General features: G+C 60.6%; 3 protein-coding genes across 3 annotated transcripts; all 3 read left to right on the top strand.

Annotated features, from left to right (window-relative positions):
* Window positions 1-1,699: 1,699 nt before the first annotated feature.
* Window positions 1,700-5,659, top strand: LSCM1_05522 (uncharacterized protein; the record flags this gene model as incomplete). The annotated part of the gene is made up of 1 exon (XM_067322976.1): window positions 1,700-5,659. The coding sequence occupies one exon, from the start codon at window positions 1,700-1,702 to the stop codon at window positions 5,657-5,659; it is 3,960 nt and encodes a 1,319-aa protein (XP_067179611.1).
* A 1,938-nt stretch (window positions 5,660-7,597) lies between these two features.
* On the top strand, window positions 7,598-9,250 carry LSCM1_05521 (uncharacterized protein; the record flags this gene model as incomplete). Its single annotated transcript, XM_067322975.1, has 1 exon — window positions 7,598-9,250. The coding sequence occupies one exon, from the start codon at window positions 7,598-7,600 to the stop codon at window positions 9,248-9,250; it is 1,653 nt and encodes a 550-aa protein (XP_067179610.1).
* Window positions 9,251-10,354: 1,104 nt separating this feature from the next.
* LSCM1_05520 (uncharacterized protein) lies at window positions 10,355-13,528 on the top strand (the record flags this gene model as incomplete). Its single annotated transcript, XM_067322974.1, has 1 exon — window positions 10,355-13,528. The coding sequence occupies one exon, from the start codon at window positions 10,355-10,357 to the stop codon at window positions 13,526-13,528; it is 3,174 nt and encodes a 1,057-aa protein (XP_067179609.1).
* Window positions 13,529-19,987: the final 6,459 nt, after the last annotated feature.

Below are 19,987 nucleotides of genomic sequence, written 5' to 3'. Positions count from 1 at the left end.
GCTCTCTGCAGCAGTCACCATCGGAAAGTGTGCGCGCCGTCACGACCAGCATTTCAAGAGCGTCAGGCGCGCCAGCGGCACACCATATCTTCCACGGGTGCAGCCGACGCAGATCTCGGGAAGACTAACGGGGGACACGGGCATGCCTTAATGGGGGGCCGAGGCGGGCAGTTCGATGTGAAACGTTCGGCTTTCCGCTCCCCCTTCCTCTATGTCTATATGGTGCCTCGTATGGTGTGTGTGTGTGTGTCTGTGTGTGCATAAAGGAAGCGATGCGTCACACAGACACAGACACACAGACACACACACACCTGCATATATGTATATATCCCTCCATCGACGCCTTCGCCGTTCTTCCCCTCACTGTGGGTGTCGAATGGGCGTATCGGCCCCCCTCTTCCCTTTTACCTTCAGCCGATGTGTATTTAGTCGCCAGGCCGGTCCGCGTATGTGTGGCTCTCCACCCATCGCCTCTATTGCTGCTGTGGCCCCCTGCATCCCTTCTGCCGTCTCCGCATGGTAACCCCCTTTTTTTCCACCTGCGCACTTTTTCGCTTGTGTGGTGTCGCAAAGCGACTCAGTCGTCTGGACCACATTGAACGCCTCTCACACCCTGCGGGTAGAGAGTACCGCACCCATGCCCAGAGGGCGCCACGTGCGCCGATGCTGTTCGTATGACAACGAAGGTGCCAAGTGGCGGCGCCGGTGAGGATGATGGTGCTAATTTGCCCTCCAGTTAGTCCGAAACGTGTCTGCCATGAAGGCGGTTATGCGTCTGCATGTCGACACACACACACACACACACGCCTGTTACTCCTCCGTTTTCGCACGAGCAGCTGAGCTCACTTGGGACTCACCGAAGCTGATTTGATTTCATCTGCGTGTGTGTTTCAGAGCGATCGCTCCTCTCACGCTGTGAAAAGGAGCTGTGGGGCTCACACGCTTGGGTGGGAGCGACGCTGTGCGTGGGCCGCCTCCCAGGTGCGACGGCAGCGGTCGCTGGAGGGCTTGCCTCCTCTGCTTCCTCCCTCCGCCTCCGCTCATTCCCCTTCGCTGTCTCTTCTGATGTCACCCCTGCCCTCTGCTTTCCCCTGCCTGCCCGCCCCTCTCCACGCGAATGAGTGCACGCGCGCACTGACGACTGAGAGTCGTTTCTTCTCCCCCTTTTCTGCTGCTCCCAATCGGCGCTTAGATGCTCTTCTGTGTGCCGGCGGTGGGCGCTTCACACTTGACCCATTCTCTGCGTTGAAAACGGCGTCAGTAACTGCCCCCCCTAACGCACACACACACACACACAGCACCTCACGCTCAGTGCGCGAAGGAGCAAAGGTCTTTTCCAGCGTGCGCAGACCCACTCATAAACCAACACGCACGCAAGCACCTGCACCCCTTTACAGATAGAGGCGTAGAAGCGCACCGTTGGCCAGATTCACGCTTGCACCTGGTGCTGCCACCTCCTCCAGCATAGAAAACGTATTCAGCGGCTGTTCCCCTCTTCGTGACGAGCCGCAGCGTTTTTTTTTTTCTGTGGGCTTCCCCCGTTTTAGAGAAAGACGAAGTGAACTACACGTGCCATCAGACGTGCTGGAGGTGTTCCTGTGCGCGTGCAGAGAGGCCCCCCTCCCCTCCCCCCTCTCTCTGTGTGTATGCCCTTAGGCTTTGTTTTGGATCACCACTCACCCACCGCTGTTGCCACACAATGAGTCGCCTCCCCCACTTTCACAGTGATTCCGACTTCCATCGCGATGAGGAAGGCTCGAAGAGCATGTCGCAGGTGCGGGCGAGACCTGCCATCCGTCTCGACAAGTCACTCTCCTTCATCAGCACAGCAAGCGTTCCGGCAGGCAACATGAGCGGACCAGCTAGCCCACTGCTCAGCGGCGACAGCGTCCAAGGCGTCTGCGGCAGCAGTAGCGCTGTCGCCTCCCCTAAGCTGTTTCACACGCGTGACCTCAACGTAGAGGCGTGTGGGCAACACAGTCTTCCGTCCCTCAAGGCGAGCCGGAGCCGCGTGATGTCGGGCTCACGCACCGCTCACTCATCTTCTCGGCCGTGCTCGCAACATCCGCAGCCGCATCACCGCCATCATTACCCTCGTCTTCCTTCGTCGTGCTCACCTTCGGTGAGCAGAAGCTGCGGCGCCCACAGTCAGGTGCGATGTGGGGAGCAGTCGCGTTGTCTCGCGGCCGAGGCGGGCGGTGGTGAGCTGGATGTCTTAGAGTCAGAGGCTACAGTTCTGACACGGCCCTCAGACCCGAGGCCAAACAGCAGTGAAGCAGACGGTGCGCTTGGGGTGCGCAGCCAGCGAACGGAAAGTGTGACGGTGTCGCCGGCACCTCGGCGTGCGGGAGCGTTGTCTGAGGACTTTGAAGGCGCTCTCAGTATGCCAGCCAGCGCGGGTAAAGACGAGGCGTCGAAGGGTGTGGGCGGCCACTATGCGACATGCTCTAACGACCGTGAGACGTCAAGCTTCGGCCCTGGCGCGCGAGGGCAGGATGATGCGGATGTTGCCAAGCGCACGTCCGGCGCAACACCACCGCCGCGCCGCGCTCTCGTGCTTTCTCGTGGATACAGCGATGTGGACACGGATACCGATGCGTGCGCCGACGGCGCGCCGCCACCGCGGGCTTCGACAGAGGAGGTGGCGAGGTGTGCGTCAGTGTGTACGGCGCCTGCCGATCTCGCCGTGGATGCACCCCGCAGCAGCGCCATCCTCGCCGTGGGCGATGGTGATGAGGACGAGGACGGCGCTGTAGCGGATGGCCTATCAGCCGCTGCAGCAGCCGCATGCACCAACGCGAACCCGCTCGCCACCGCTGATGCGTCGCGCATCGAGTCTCCTGCCGTGCCCTCTGTGTTACCCGTCGGCCGGCTTGTCCCCCGTGTGACGACGGAGAAGGGCGAAGTGGTTGCGCAGCGCAGCGGCGCCCTCACAGCCCACCGCGCGACTGCGCCCGAAAGAGAGTCAGCGAGAAACCCCAGTCGAAGTCTGCGGAGCGAAAGCAGCGGCGGCATTGAGAGTCCGCTGCCGTGGCCTGTGCCACATTGGGCTCGAGCAACAGGGGTATGGCAGAGATCATCGCCGGCACATGCGAGGGAGGATGAGGCCGCAGAGGGGGTGGAGGAAGTGCGCGCTGCCCGTGAGGATGCCATAATTGCGAGAGAGCAGCAGCAGCGGCAGCCCGTTGCAGAGACTGCCATGGTAAGCAAGGTCTCGAACGCTTCTGTACAGAAGACTAACGAAATTGCCGAGACTGCCGCCAGCACTACGCAGGATCTTATCAGGCTCAGCGTGGCCTCCTGCACTCTAACTGCAAGCAGCGCCCTCGGCTCGGCGCTACACGTGACATCGACGATACCAGCGCAGCTGACCGCACCGGCGGCGCTCACGGCGGCTGCGGAGCGCGCCTCAGCCAGTGTGACGCCTCTCAGCTCTCTTACGATGCTGAACAGCATCTCCGGTGCGTCGCTGACGATGTCGACAGCGGCGACGAGTTCGCTGTGGCTTGTCAGTGGCTCGACCCCCACCCCGCTTCGCCGCCTGCGGGACCGCATGAGGGAGGTGTCTGCGACTCTAGACGCGGAGGAGGAAGAGGCAGAGGGCGTGCAGGAGGGCAGTGCTGCCGCTGAATCTCAGACAGAGTGCGCGCTACAGCTGGCGAACGAAACCAGTGCAGCAGCAGTGGCGACACCGGAGACGGACGCTGAATCGCGAAGGGAGGCAGATGAGCGCTCTGCTCCCGCCGACAACTCCATGCGCACGAAGCAGTCGATCGCCACGGCAGAGGAAGCGCACCACCTTTGCCGCACTTCAGCACCTCTGCGTAGCGTTGCACACTCCGTCGCAAGGACCCCGCTCTCTACGCATTCTTTCTCTCCCGAGCCGGCGCGCCCACAGGCGGAGGGGCCCCACCCGCCATCGCCCTCCCTCGCGGCCCGCACTGCCGTCTCCACCTCCGTCCAGCTGAACTCCCTCACGGCCAATGACGACGCGGTGATGCCTGCCCCTGCGGAGGCGACCGCGCCGCAGCTGTATGGCACTGCCACACCCCCGCCTTTTGGCGCTGCCGATACGTGGGCCGGGCTCGCGGAGACGGCACCGCTGATGCCCTCGCCCTCTTCGGCTGAGTCTGCGCGAGTCAGTGAGGAGGTGAAGGAGCTGGTGCGGCGCGCGCAAGCTGAGGTGTGCCGAACACGGGAGACCCTTATCTCTACCCTGCGGGACCACCGTGCCAGCTTCCGCTTATCCGAGCCGTCGCCGACTCCGAAGTGCATTTCTTCGACTACAGCGTCGGCGCATCTTGCCCAGCCAAGTGTGGCGGTGCCGAATGCCCAGCGCTCCTTGCCGAGCGTTTCATCTACACCGGCGCGCAGTCTCCGACTCCCCACAGTGGCTGCGATGGCAGCGGAGCCGTCTGTGCCGCCATCGACTGCGCTGCCGACCGCCTCTGAGTCTACGATGCGTACATCAGGGGAGTGGCGATCTGCCGCTACAGTCCTGCGGCCGCAGCTACGTGCCGCTGCCGATGCCATCCTGCGCCGCCTGCAGGGCTACGATGCGAGGGATCACGGAGTCTTGCCCATGGACACGGTCGTGCGTGTTGCATACTTCGTCATCACGCGACGGCACATGGCGACCGCGGCGTGGTCGCTGCGAACGGCTGAGGGTGGCTTGGCTGCCACACCGATGCGAGTCTCCATGGTTGAGTCGGGCGGTGACGCGACGTTTCGCTCCGAGCGCGCGCAGCTTCCTTCGCACACCGCAGAGGGCCGTCGGGCGGCATTGCTGTCGGGGACGCCGCTTGGCCGCCAGCTGGGTAGCAGCGCGGCTGGCAAGTCACGTCAATGTGCTGCGAGACTGTCGCCAACAGCATTCGAGACACCGTGCCAGCAGCGCTTCTCCCTCAACGCATGTGACGCGGTGAAGCGCAGCAGGGGGAGCGACTCGCCCCTTTCGCTCTCGCGGCCGACCGGTCGAACGCGGCCTCGGGTCTGCAGCGTGCTTGATGCCGATACGAATGACGAGGACAAGAGGGTGGCGGCAGAGCACCATGACGCTTCTGTGACGTGCACTTCCCCTACCCGCACTCTAGAGCACGTGATGCTGCTCCAGCAACACCGCGCCGAGGAAGAGTTGCACCTGCAATTTTACTTTACCGTGCTCGAGGCATTCAAGCAGGTTTTTGGCGAGCGGTACGCATGGCAACACCTAGGGGCCACCAACGCCAGCCGTCACGACTGCGCCACCGCCAGCCTTACCCAGCCGGCGCAGAAGCGACGGAGGACAGGTGATTCACCAGTGCGAAGGTGCGACGACCGCCGCGGCGACGCAGACGTGACAAGAGACGAGGCACATGCGGGGCGCGCACAGTTGGGGGTGATGAATGAGCTCGATGATGTGCCAGGGCCGCTCGAAAGCCGTTTTCCAAGACTGCGCCAGCAGTACGCGCTCATTCAACGGGAGAAGCGAGACGCCGCCGCTACAGCACCATCGTCAGTTGAGGGAAACACAGGCGATCCGTTGGCGACTCCCAGAACAACTGATGGCTCCGTGCGCAGTGAGGTGGCTGCAGCTGCGACGGGCCTCGCCCTCCGCCCTCCTCCGCTTGATGTCCTTGTCTACTACCACACGTTTATCGAAAGCCTTCGAGTGCTCTGAGCAGACATCGGAGGGAGCGCGCAAAGGTGCAGCCATCGCGTACAGATATGCGCGCTTAGGCGAAATAGAGGGAGAAGAGTCGGCTCGCGCTTGCCATTCCTCCGCTCCCCTCTCACAGATCGTGTGGTGCTTGATGTGCTGGCACTCTCTCTGAGTGCGCGTGCAGGTGGAGGAAGGGCGAGTAGGGGGAAGGGTGATAAAGAGTAGGCAGTGAGGCTGTGGTGGTGATCGGGAGGGCGGCTGACGCCGCTTACTGGTGCTCTTGTGAGCTCGCCCTCGGCCCTTCCGCTGTGTGCGTGCTGTGCTTCTCGTAGATGAGGCGAGCATCACCCGCGGCCTTTTTTTCTCTGGGCGAAACGTTTGCGTAGGATTGTGATTACCCCTCTTCTCCTTCCTCCCCCACCCCCCTCTCTCTATGGGGAGGAAGAGCGATAGGTGAATGGGCACCAGCAGCCAGATAGGTCTCTCTGTGCCTAAGTGTTCCTGTGTGTGTGTGCGTGTGCGTGCGTGTGTGTGGCAGGTGAAGGCCGATCACCCACTGCCTTTGGCGCGTTCACCTTCCCTCCCTTCTTCGGAGACCGCCTCTTTTTTTTCTTTTTTTCTCTTCTCTCCCTTTCGCGTTTACCCCCTTTGTGGCCTTTGCTGCGCGGCTGTGTATGCGTCTCGGCCCCCTCCCCTCCCCTCTCGCGCCCCTCTTCTCAGAGCAGAGGGGGGGCTGCGGCGTGCGAAAAAAACGGGCAGGATGTAGGAGAGCGAGAGAGCGAAAGAGCAAAGGGACGGAGAGGTAACTGCGGAGTAGCCGATGACATGGCGCTCATCGTTATACCCTACCATAGATTCCCCCTCCCCCTCCCTTTATAAATACCCGCACCCGGGACGAACTACTGTAGGCGACGTGCTGTCCATCTGTGCTGCCGTGTCGCTGCACGGGCGTCCGACGAGTAGCAGTCTTGACCCCAGCGCTTCATGCATGAGAATCTCTTCGCATATACGACCGCCCTCTGCGTGCATGCGCCATTAGATGGACCGGTCATTCACTGCAGTGCCTCGCGTATACACGTCAGCGGTCATCTCTCGCCCCCCTTTTTCTTTTTTTTCGCACTCGATTGGGGCGGCGAAAGAGTCCAGCAGAGCTTACTCTATTGACTCCCCTCGCGCCCTCTGCCCCCCCCCCTTCTGTCAGAGATCACGAAGCAGGCGTAAGGGTGCAGACGCCAACTCCTGCATCGCCTCATACTACGCGTGTGCGCGCACGCTCAGGTGCGCAGGAATGCTTACAAACGGAGGCAGCGGCATGAACCGTCGCAACCGGGTGTGTGTGCGTGTGGAAAAGCCGTCGTCGTACTACGCATGCCGTTCGTTCTCGGTGTTTCGCACACTGCGCCGTGGCTATCACGCATAAGGTCGCTTGAGGATGATGGCGCGTACGCACATGTGCACTCTCGGCCATCCAACCTCAACCACGCGCACCCGGGAAAGGTCACGGGGGGAAGTGAGTAGAGAGGCGTATAGAGGCTGAGGCTCAGCTCTCTGACAGCGATGATGCCCCGCCTCCCCCCCACTCACATCGCGCGTCCCCATCGCTCTCTCCCCTTCCCCTCTGGACATCCGCAAAGCACATTTTCTCTTTGCTCCCCATAGACGCACCGTTACGACTATCGCCTTCTTGGATATACACACATATTTGTATGCGTGTGTTGACACGTATAGGTCGCTGCACACACACACACACAGACGGGTTGCACGTACACGGCTGTTGAGGTAACTGCCTACCCACGCGCGTGCATATCGCGTCTACCGTGTGCCTCGCCCCTCCCCTACCCCCTATTCACATCGTGCGTGCTCAGCGGATTTGCTTCCGACCACCGCCGAGTGCGTGCGTGCGTGCGTGCTGTTTCATTCGCCTTGACTCTTACTGGGGAGTTGCGGAAGCTCGCCATGACCACTCGTCACGACAGCCCCGCCCTCAGCGGTACCGCCGGCGCTGTCGCGACCGGCACGCCGGATGCCTTTCGCGGCACCTTCAACGCTGCGCATGCCAAGGGCGAGCTCAACCAGTACTGGTACTCGGAGAACACGATTCGCCACCTCGTGCGGGAGGTGTGCCATCATGCCACAGCGTGCGCCTTCTTATCTACTCCCTCCCTTTTCTTCGCGCTGGATCAGCGTCGGGGCGATGAGACGGCTGAGGAAGAGTCGCGAATGGAGCAGCTTCGGCGCAGTAGCCGCATCTTCGAGTACGACGCCCAGTGGGCCGGCGACCCGCGCTACGTGCGCTACGATTTTCACCAGCCTGAGCAGGTGCCGGTGCCGCTCATGGGGGCCTTTGACTACGTCGTCGCCGACCCGCCGTTCATCACGGCGGATGTGTGGTCGCAGTACGTGGCCACAGCGAGGCTGCTGCTCAAGGAGGGCGGCAAAGTTCTCTTCACAACGGTGCTGGAGAACCACACGATGCTGGAGAACCTGCTCGATCGTCCGCTCTTCATTGCCGCTTTCTACCCCCTCGTCGAGCACCTTACGTACCAGTACGTGTGTTTCCTCTCGTACGAGCCCACCTGCCTGACGCAGGTGAACGCGGAGCTGCCCGAGGTGGACGCAAAGATGGTTGCAGCAATTCGCATGGCAAACGACTTGCGCTCCTCTGAAAGGGAGTTCGCGCTGCAGATGGCGCAGCGCAAGCGCGAGGGCGAGGAGCGGCTGCCCACTGCCGCCTTTGAGCGCGACAACGAACTCGCGCGCAATCCGACAGCCAAAGAACGCGCGGAGGCGGAGCGGGGCGCCGTGAACTGGGACACGATCCCGATTGAGAAGATGGAGTGGGGGCACATCCCGGAGGGGCTCACCGTGTATCCGGAGGGCAACGTACTACCAGATGAGGTGCGGCAGCGGGCTGTACTTCGCAACAGCGACGACCCATCCGATACGGGAGAGAGCTTCGGCCTTGAGTACGACATATGCCTGCGTCTTCGCGCAAATCTGGACACCTTCAAGAGCTCCATTGACGCAATGCAGCGCCACATGGACGCGCAGATGAAGCTGCGCCACCAGCGGATAAAGCTGAGGAAAGCGTTGGCTATGCTGACGGAGGCGTCGAAGTCGCAAGCGGACAGTGCCGAGCACGACGTGACTGCCGTCACCGCCGCAGGCTCGTCAGCCGCTGTGGCCGAGGCGCAAGTCGTCGAGGTAACGAGCGCCATCGACGCCAATGAGCGGGAGCGGGTGGAGCGACTCGACAAAATGGCGCTGCTGGCGCGGCAGATCGAAAGGGAGGAGGCGGAGCTGGCGGCGCTTGCGCTGCAGCAGACGTCCTACTCCTCTCCTTTAAGCGGTATTTCGATTGCTGGTGATGCGGATAGCAACGCAACAGGTGCCGACGGCCAATCGCGTGCGCCTGCGGCCGCGGCGTATCATATGCCCTACGCAGCGGCCATGGCGGAGTGCATTCAGGCGTATCGGACGGTGGAGGCAAAAAAGGTGCTGCTGCAAGAGCTCGCCGCGGATGCGACGCGTCGCTTCAAGTTTCCTGTCTTTGCACGCATGAAGGAGTTGCTGCAGCGGATGAAGGAGCTGAAGCAGCAGCGATACTGACCCGAACGGGCACTCGCTCATGTATGCCGGCGTCAGTGCGGTGCGCGCGATGCAGCTCCAAAGGCCTTCGTGGCCTTTTCATCAGCTCCTCCTCGACAGAGGAAGTCGCACTGCCCCCGCCAACACTCTCCCTCTATGCACCTCTACCCCCCCGCCTCGCCATCGCTTCCTCATGAGCCGCACCTCTCGAGGCGAGCGAGAGAGTGCCATAAAAAAGGCAATGAGCGATGGTAACCATGCAAAATTGACCGCAACTCTACGCTCTTGGGCATGTGCGTTGCTTTGTCTCTCTGTCTCTCTCACTTTCACTTTCACTTTCACGCGCCGCGCGCGTTGCTCACGGCTCCTTCTACAGCGATGAGCTACCAGTCTCATTCACAGGCGCCGCAACTTCACAGCCGCACTCAGCGTGATGGTGATGGCGGTGGGGTGGTGGTGGTGGTGGCTGCCTCGTGCGAGAAGCAGGTCAGCCAACTTACCCCAACCCCTCTCTGTTCCTCTGCCCTCTCGTCGCTCTCTTTGCCACCTCTGCCGCCTTTTTTCCTCCCTGCGTCTTTCGTCCTTCTCATACAACGGTGCCTTGAACGCGGTCGCACACAAGAGATCGAAGTGCGTCTCCCCCCTTTCACTTCTCATCACACATCGGCCCCCCTCTCCCGTCTTCTGTGCTCCTCTCCCATTTTTTCTCTTCTCCGTCTGCGCTCTCCGTCTCTCGGCCTCCCTGTTCGTCGCTGCTGCTTCGCAGAGCATTCGCGGCGCACCACGTTCTGAACCAACCGCATCGCCACACACACACACACACACAAGCGCACATCATTCGAGTGACCGCGCCTCCCACAGCAGCAGCACACCTACGTGCCCCTGCAGCTCTCTTCTTCTCTTACTCCGCCTCTTCGACCGCTGCTGGTTGCTCGAAACAGTAGGGGCGACCACGCAGCATCACCAGCGTCCCTGCTTACGCTGGCCCTCTAACCTGTTGCGTGTTGGCTGCGTCACCCGGCCGGGGGCGATACGTCTCTCTCTCTCTCGGCAGTAAGTGTCATACATACACATCATCGGCAGCGAGGCAAAAAAAAAGAATCGGGGGAACAACAAAGAGAGGGGATGTACGCCTTCGAGCTCTCTGCCAACTCGCCGTGCCGGTCGGCACCGTACTACTCCCTAGTGATTCGTAAGCCCTACATTCTCGGCCATGGCGCGGCGGCCGACTTCAACCTCGCCTACGAGGGCATCTCGGCGGAGCATGTGTCCATGACTGTGCTTCATGAGAAAGAGGCCGCTCATGAGGTGACCGTAGTGACGCTTGTGGCGGCCGCAGCTCATGACGACGAAAAAGATGCAGCCGCCTGCGTACAGGGGGAGCAGGAGAATGGGGCAGCTGCGACCACCGACGAAGCCGATGCTGGCAGCGGAAGCCTGGTAGTGCGGGTGACTGCCTTACCCACGAAGGGCGACGCTGAAGTACGCCTTGGAGACACGACCCTGGACGCTGGCGACTCTGCAATCGCCCGCAACGGTGACATACTGTATCTCGGTGATGGGGTCTGCGCCACTTTTCGATACCGACCGCTAATGGTTGGCATTGAAGCTGGCGCTTACGCAGAGGACTACCTAAGTGACCTGCGCCGCATGTTTGGACAGCTAGGTGCAACGGTCGTGGATGAGCCGACCCCCTCGCATGAGGCGGCGGCCACCCCCATCGGCCAGCTGTACTGTGCCGCAGAGCTGAGTGACAGCCCAGGCTGCTTGGCCGCCCTATCCTGCGGTTATTCCGTCGTGCAGCCAACGTACGTCTTTGAGTGGTTTGCGGCGGTGGCGAAGTGCGCGGCGGCACCGCTCAGCACGCTGCCGGCCCCGTCGCGCTTCGAGGTGCCGGTGCGCTGCACCACGCACCCCCCCTCTGCTGCCTATCTCCGCCCTGAGTCAGATAGCTGTCCCTTCTCCCTGTTCCCCATCCCGCTCACAGCTATGACGAAGCGCTCCCGCGCCGACTTGTTCGCCAACCGCGCCTTCTTCTTCTTTACGGACGCTGCGGCTACGCGCTACGGGCGCGTAGTCGAGCAGTGCGGCGGCGCCGTCTACGGCCCGGGTGACGTGGAGTCGGCAAAGGAGGTGATCCGCATGCTGGTGGAGTCGCAGCGCGAGGCCGGCATGCCGTGCGACCGCCTTCCCACCAACTTCTACATCATTATCGACAACGCTTCGGAGGCAACACTGCTGAGTTCGGGGCTGGAGGCGGCGTCGCCCGAGTTGCTAGCGTTCATTGAGGAGGCCTGCGCCACGCTGGGCGCGACGCGCCTGCCGGTGATGGGCGATCACACCCTCTTCACAGCGTTGCTCAGCAATAAGTTTTACGAGGAGCCGGTGCAGCTGGTGACGGATGTCTCGCCTGCCGGAAGCGTGGGGTGCAACCCTCCGCAATACAGCCCGGCCGATGGCGTCATGGTGCCATCGCTCACACCTCACGCGGACATGAGCGAGGAAGGTGCGGCCATCACCAGCTCGAGGGCGCCGCGGTCGGTGTATGCTGGCAATGGTGAAGCACCGATCAGGGCCCGCTCTACCTCGCGGGTGAGTGAGCGCCGCGCCAGCTTGCTGCCTCGCTCTACCGCCCGCACCCCGTCGCGGAGTCAAATGCGCTCGTACAGCCGCCAGCGCGCTCGCTCCTTCTCACGGGCGACGGGGCACAGCAGCGAAGTCCCTCTGAGTGCTGAAGGCACGGCGCCAAGCGGCTACGGGAGGCGTCGCCTTGTGCCTTCCCTTGTGGAGAGTGATCTGGGCAACTTTGTGGCCAAGTTTGATGCGCTGCGTCTCCGCATTTACACCTATCTTGTGCGCGAGGAGCCGAAGTTGGACCGGGCCATCACAATCTATCGCAAGAAATTCTTCGTGGACAGCGACACCATGGAGTACGCCCTCGAGGTGAAGGCCCAGGCTGTGGACTTCATGGAGCACGCGGATGACCTTCTGGCAGATGCTGCGAGCCGTGGCGCGTACGCGGAGGCACTGCGCCGCTTCTGGCGCGACTGCCGCGACATGGACGTAAAGGCGCAACACTTGCTGCACTGCTGGGACCGGAGCATGCCGGGTGCTGCCCTTCCTCGCTGCATCCAGTCTCGCCGGGCAAGTAGCACAGAGAGCCGCCGCGCAGCCTCGTTGCGTAGCATGAATGCTCATGGTGCCGAGCAGCCAGCAAAATCTCTTGCGCCAGCGGCGCGCGGGGCCGAGGCGGTAACTACTGACGCGGAAAACGACGCCGAAGCGTTTTCAAACACTCAGCGCCCGCTTGGCCGTGATGGCGTGCGCGGGAGCGGGGGGCTATTCACGAGCCCTGAGACGTTCACGGGGGAAGAGAGCACAGGTCGCCTTCAGGAGAGCCCCATCACGCTACACGACGGCGCGGCGGCGATGCGCCGCTCTGGCACTGTGGCCGCGGCGTCGGTCACCGCCCCTGATGCCGTCTTCACCTCCGCCCGCCGTTCGCAACGCCGCTCCTACACACCGTTGTGGTCACAGCCCCGCAGCGGCGCTGCTGTCGGCGCGCCGCGGTCTGTGCCCATGGAGGCGCGGCCGCCGTGGGTGAGCAACTGGAACTCTGCAGATCCAGCTGAGGGGCCGCGGCAGCCGAAGCCGCAGAAGCGCCGGCCGAAATCGAAGAAGAAGCGCCAGGCAAAGTCGTGCAAGCCTGGCTTGCAGACGTCAGGGCTGGCCTCGGCGCCTTTGCCGGCCCGGCGCACACGACCAGCAGTCCAGGCGCCTGAGTTCGCGAGTGACTCGCCGTCGGTTGTGCGTGCGCGCTCGGCGGCACGTGTGGGCAGCACTTACGCGCGCTACCCGCCTCCTGCGCAGTTGGAGCCGGCTCTGCACGCCGACGGTGAGCACTTCAGTGAAGGCCCCGCCAGCTTTGGTGAGCCTGAAAGGGAGGCGAAGGCAGCGATCGGAATCTATGGGGCCAACGCCGATACAGTGAACACTGAGGACACCGAACAGGAGGACGAGAGTCAGCTACGTACCGAACCTCCGCCGGTTCCTGAAGCGGCCCCTACGACGACGACGCGCGCGGCGACGCAGTGTCGCACCTTGCCGTTGAACCTGGAGTTGCCCTCCGAATCCGCATCCGCCTCTAAGCGCACCACATTAGCCTCTGCGTCGCGTCGGCCGAACGGCAAGGGCATGGCTGCGCCCACTGCCGGCAACGGAAACGGCTACCACCAGCGCGATGCATCTGATGTTGCGGCCGCGAACGGCAATGGCTACACAAAGCCTCACAGTGTCTGAAGCATGTGGGGTGGGGGAGTGAGGGGCTCTAACAAAAAAGCGACCCGTGAGGAGAGGGGGCCGAAAGCACGGACGACAAGGGCGGAGGGTGCGGAGAGGACGCGGACCACCTGCACAGATCCCCCTCCCTTCCTCCTCCCCCGTTCTCTACCGACGCATTGGCATGCGGGCATCAGCAGTTCGGGCGGCGAAATGCACATCCATGCTGGTGCTCTAGGCGCTGCGAGAGGGGACGATGCGCGAGTACATAAACGACAGCCGAAGTCGCCACCCCCCCTTTCCTCCTGCATGTGTGTGCGTATGTGTGTGTGAGTGGGTGGGTGGGTGGGGAGAGTGCGAGTGCGGTTGTTGCTTCTGTGATGACTCCTGGCGTGCCCGCTTCACGCCTTTCTCATGTCCATCGTGAGTGTGCGGGCCAGCCTGTCTGATAGCGCGCCTTTTTGGACAACTTCGTAGAGGATATCATAAACTGTACTCGGCTCATTAAAGAAAAAAAACTTTTTTATTTCTCATTTTCTTCTCCGGTGTGCTTCCGAGGTCTTCTCCATTGGTAACCATCTTCGCTCTCACACGCCACCAATCGCAGGGGGGGAGGGGTGGGCTGGACGAAGCGGTGACTGCGGTCTGCCGCTCAGTGTCTCCGCCTATTCCTTCCATTGGGAAAAGGCCGCTACAATGCCGCGGAGGGCAGACCTGTCCCTTTTCCTACACAGTCCGTTTGGCACGTTCTTTCGCGTACGTTCGCGCCTTCGTTTGTATCTTCCCTCCCCCTCCCTCGTGGTTTTGTTGGCAGACTTCATGCGCTGCCTTTTTTTTTTAAATTATATCTAGCTTCGTTGTTGTTGTGATGGTTGTCGACGCTGGGCGGGATGATGATGATGGTCGACGCCTGGTCGTTACTTCCCTCCCTCTTCTCTCCTCCCCCTCCACTTCATCATCAACTGGCCATCCCCACCTGCGAACGTTGCGATATTTATTGTCTCTCTCTCTGTGCGTGTGTCTGTGGACGCCCACCCTCCCCCTCCCCCTCTCCGACTTCCCCCTTTTTTGTATTGGCTTGGCCTCTCGGAAAGTGATGGTGAGTTTATTGTGTGTGTGTGCCCTCCCCTCTCCCTCCCTCTGTGTATATCTCTGTGGGGGCTTGCTTTCTTCGTTGCCTTTGGCTCACACTCCGCTCTCCTCTGCGATGGCGATGATGTCCATCGCCTTTGTTCGTGGTGTCCGTGCACAACAGCCCCCTCCTGTGCGTATGCGTGCGTGCGTAGATGGGGCCGAGGTAAGGGGAGGAAGGAGGTGGTGGTGGTGGGGAAGAGGGAGGACGCGCAGTGGAAAGTCACGCGCCGTTGGCAGCCTGCTGGTGGGTACGGCGCTGCAGGATCTTGGCGCCGGCAGACAGGTCTGCGCGGAAGAGGAGTGCGGCCGTGACGGCGTTGGTATCGGCTCACCGCGAATCGTGTCGGCGGATTGGCCAAGCACGAGGGCGAAACTCAGCGCAATGTTACATGCGATGCAGCCAAAGAGTCTCCCGAGGCCCTTCACCGAGGTTGGTCACACTCTCTACCGACGCCCAGCAGGTATGCACGTGGGCCCTCTCCCCCTTACCCCTGCCACCTTCACGAGAGGCACCACTGCTGCCATCCTTAAGCAGGGCCCTGGACGTGACCCTACTGGATCAAAGCGTGCCGTGCACCCATGTCTGTCTGGGGGCAATGATGCAGCACGTACGCGAAGAGTGGTCGGGGGAAGGAAAAGAAGAGCTTCTGAGACGCACGGCCCCAGCTCAGCGGTGGGGGCGGCTGGTCCGAGGTGAGCCAGGGCTCAGTTGCTGTGGTGTGCACAGAAGAGGCGGGCCAGCTGTGGTTGTAGGCGTGGGCCGATATTTGTGGACTCGCTTGTGTGGCTGTAAAGGACACGCTGGCGGGACACATTTTTTTTTTCCTTATCGCTTGTTCGAATGCCGCTTCCGCCGATGGCCGCCGCGGTGCTCCTCTTCTGTCTCGGCGACTTCTTCGATCAATTTTTTTTTTGGTTAGGCTTGTGGGCTCTTCGCTTGGCGCTGTTGTTTCTTTACGCTTGTGCTGCCTCTTTGTCTCTGCTGAACAGCGATAAGCTATTGCTGACGTTTTTGAGCAGAGACATGTCCCCCTCCCTCCCTCCCTCCACACACATACACACACAAACCCACCCACCCACACACACACACACATTCACTTCGCTGTAGAGTTCATAGGTTTCACTTTTTTTTTCAGATGTGTGTGTGTGTGTGGAGGGAGGGTGGGTGGTGGGAAAGGGGCGGGGGAAGGGCCTACAGGCATAAAAGCATGTCGTTCCCCCCTCTCTATCGTGATGTGCGTGCCAGAATGTGCTCGACGTCTTTGTGAAAGCCGACTGGATTCTTCGGAGGGAGTGGAGGGCTCTCGGCCAACAGGAATGGTAAGAGAGGAGAGCGAAAAAAAAGAGAAATCGGCATCGACTCTCTTTGCGTTCTTGCGGCGCTCTCTTAGTGGCTTCGTTGCTTTTTTTTTACTTGCGGCTTCTCTTCTGTGCGCATCATGCTTCTTCCCTCTTTGTGCCATTATGTCGCTTCTTGGTGTCATCCCCTCCCCTCTCCACCGCTCCCCTCTCATCCCCTCCTCTCCTTGCGCATATCCCTCTGGTCGATGTGACAGCCTGCCGAAAGTGTTTCTGTTTTTCGGATGGCGGCGCTTATCGACCGGATGAGTGAGCAGACGGACAGGCACACGGACAGAGCGAGGTAGACAACGGAAAAATACGCTCATGAGCGAAGCGAAAGCGCGAGATCACACAGACTAAAAATAAACGGCCACTTCCTCTCTCCCTCTCTTTTTTTTGCTGTCACCACGCTGTTCTGGTGACTGCCCCGCCTTGCCCATCTCTCTCTTTCTCGTCTGAGAGGAGAGGGGGAGGGCGCGTCTTATTTTTCCCATGATGCCCGTCCCCCCCTTCCCTGAGAGCTTCTAGGAACGTGCGCACACGTCTATCAATATATGCGTGCGCCTGTGGCTATTGAAGTGTGCTTGTGCTGTACACCAATTTTCTGTCTGTTTTACCTGCGGTTCGGGCGGGTGCTTCTCCGAGATACCGCCCTTCCCCCCCCCCCCCCCGCCTCTGTCCCCTGCACACTGCAGTGGGCAGGGGCACCTGCACGCACGACCACGCATCACTCAGTGCCAAGGGGCAACGAGCTGGATGAGGAAGGGTACCCGAGAAGTGAGTCAGAGCGGGTCCGTGAGACAGGAAAGAGAGGCTGTGTATGGAAGAGCGCGACTTCACTTCCAGTGCACTTCGCTCTCGCTTAATTGTTTTCCCTCGCCTTTGGCTGCTCTTTTTTGCCCCCTCCTCCTCTTCCCCCTCCGACCATTGCTTGCCGCTCCCGAAGCAGCTGCATGATGAAGGCGGAGCGGTGCATACGTTGATGACTTCGTGAAGGTAAAAACGAGGGAGGGAGAAAGAGGCGGGTGATGGCTGGCGGCTTGAAGGGGAGGAGGAGGAGGGCCCCGCTGCTGACGTGCATGTGCGTATCTGTGAATGCGTGCATGCCCTCCCTCCCTCGCCTTTCTTTCTGCCAACTTTGCTGTGTGTGCGAGCGCTCACGAACGTTTGGTGCGTGCGTGTACGCCTGTGTCCTTTCCTCCTTTGTAGTGTACTTTTTTTTCTCGGTGCTGCCACGCGTTGTGCGGATGACGTTACGTCGTACCTGTTGTTGCTGTTGCCCCGTTTCTTGCTTTTTTGAAGATCTTCTCTCGCCATCTCAAGCCGCCTCCTCCCCTCACCTGTCGTTCGCTCTCCCCCTTCCCCTCCACCCCTCCTTCTAGGCCTGCGTGCGAGGGTGCACCTGTCTCTGTGTCTGTAGTGGGACGCACTTTGTATGGCGTCTTCGCTTCCTTCCGTCTGCGTCGCAAAAATTTTTTTTTTGCTCTCTTCTTTCCCTTTCCCTGATGACCTCACCTGTGGCTCTTCTGTGTTGCTCTCGAGTGCGAGTGATCTCGCTCGTCTATATGACGACTGTGTGTGTGTGTACGCCGCCCCCCTTCTCTTCCACTTCCACTTCCGCTTCTCAGCTCAACGGATACCAGCATTCCTGTCGAGGCGCACTCCAGTGCCCATATCCTCCGCACAAGGGACGCACCGTCGCAACGGATAGCCTGCGAAAGTTTCGAGCAGTGAGGAAATATATTAACGAGGAAGACGACGCACAGAACCTTTTCAAACATCGACTCGCATAGTTGCGAACATCGAAAGCGGACGATGAAAGGAGGCTTCCAGAGTAACGAGAGAGAGAGGAGGGGAGGGGGAAGGGGGGAGGAGAGGTGAGCCCCTCCTCCCTCCTCCCTCTCCCTCTTGCACACAGATGCAATACACACCCTAACGCACGCCCACGTCTACGCACAGCACGTCTCGTATCGCCTTCCTTCCCCCCTCCTCCTCCTCTCTCTCGTTACTCTGCTCTCCTTTTTTTTTGCTCGACCGTTGCTCGTGTGTATCGGTGTAGCCTCACCGCTCTCATGTGCGCGCATACATTTCCCCCTTTGCGCGTTAACGCGTTTGTGCATGTCCGCGGAGCGCTGTCGAGCACCTCTTTGACCATCGCCACTTTTGCTCTCTCCGACATGTCGCCCGCTCTGTGCCTCCGCCTTTCACCCGCGCCGGTGCCTGCGTCCCTTTTTCATGTTGCCTTTGGACTTTTTTCCGCGTCACCGTCGGCGTTTTCTCTCTGTCTGTCTGTCTCCTCTTTTTTCTTTTTTTTTGGTGCTCTGAAGAGTTCGTTTTCGCCTGTCTCACGCGTCTGCTTTCTCTTCGTGCCGACTACACCCCTCCCCTCCCCCCGTTCCGGACACTGGAGCGGCCGCCCCATATCGTCTCCCCTTCCCTTTCTCCTCACCGAATACACACACACACGAAGCGTTCTCTCTCCCCCTTGCGAGAGAAGGAAAGGGGGCTGACGCGTAGTGCAGTGAAGCGAAGCTGAGGCACTCCCCTCCCTTCCCTTCCCTTCCCTTCCCCCTCCCCTCTCTTTCTGTCTATCCGCCGTGAGGTGACACGGTGGAGGCCTCCAACATGGCGGCTGAGAGACAGAGGGGAGAGAGGCACACACACACACAGAGGAGGAGAGGCAGAAATATGACGTAGCCAACGTGCAACCATGACTCCACAACAAGAGCGTAGCGCGAGCACATTTTTTTTTTCAACTATCGCACCCTCCCCGTCTCCTAAAGGGGGGGGACGGCGCTGACCAGCGAGGGGGAAGGGCAGGGGCGACGCAAACTGCGCAAGACGTCCAATATCAGCAGGCGGTCCCTTTTCGATCGTCTTTCGCTGCACCGTCTCGTCGCCCAAGCAGCTTAAAGGACCCTCTCACATGCTTGTGGCTGCCTGCGAGTTGTCGCGCGCAATGTTGGCGCAAGGCGCGTGTATGCCTCTCGCTCTCGTGCCCCACCTTCCTACACACGCTCTCCCACTTGTTGGATTTCCTATCTCGGATCTCTACAATTTTTTTTCAGCCCGCCAACACACACACACACACTGAAAAAACGCCTCACCCCTGGCCGGGGCCTCTCTGCGTACGAACGCGAAGACGGAAAACACCAACCAGCCAACAAACGGAGGGGTGGACAAGAAGGCTGCTTTCAGTGGCCCGCCCCCCTCCCCCCTCTCCCCTCTCTCCCTCAAGTGCTATGGCCCCCACGAACATGTATCGACATCTGCGGATCCGCATTCGTGCTTCCATGCCCGAAGCACTATTGATGCGTTAATGCGCGCGCTTTGCATGTGCATGCGGCAATAGACGACGAGGCGAAATGCCGTTATCATTACTGCGACCATCTCTCCACTTTTCTGCTCTTTGCCCTCGCTCGCTTGCCAACTTGCATCTCCCTCCGAAGCCACTGGCAGCTCTGCTCTCATCGTACGCGTGCCACCGCTTCTGCGTGAGTCATCTCTCGGCGCTCCCTCTGCCACTGCCAGTCAGGAACTCCCACAGCCACACCCATACACACCCTTCCGCTCTTTTAAATATCATATATTCCATTGACACTGTACCATTGAAAGAAGGACGAAAAGTACAGACGCGCCTGTCCGCGCCTCTTCTCCCTCCCCCCTCCCTCTGGTGGTGCGGAAGCTCTTTTTTTTTCCTGTGTCCTCGTTGCTGTTGTCGCTGTGGCCCGCGCTATGTGATCAGCGCCGTGAATCCCCGCATTGCCTTCGACGACCTTTATTTTTTTTTCTTCCGTCGTTACTGACCCACCCACGTAAGATCAGCAAGTAAGTGTCCAAGTGTGTTTGTGTGTCTTCCCCACTTCTCGCTTTCCACCGAACGATTTACCGCGTTCTCTCTCTCGCCACGCTCCTCAATTTTTTTTTCTCGTCCCTTAGCTCTCACCATCAGCTGTTGCTGAATTTTTTTATTTCCCGCTTTGCTTTCGCAGCGCCTTCCCCCCT

This window comes from Leishmania martiniquensis, chromosome 17 (genome assembly GCF_017916325.1).
Source record: "Leishmania martiniquensis isolate LSCM1 chromosome 17, whole genome shotgun sequence".
Taxonomy (NCBI): Eukaryota; Euglenozoa; class Kinetoplastea; order Trypanosomatida; family Trypanosomatidae; genus Leishmania; species Leishmania martiniquensis.
This window is presented reverse-complemented; position numbering and strand designations above follow the sequence as displayed.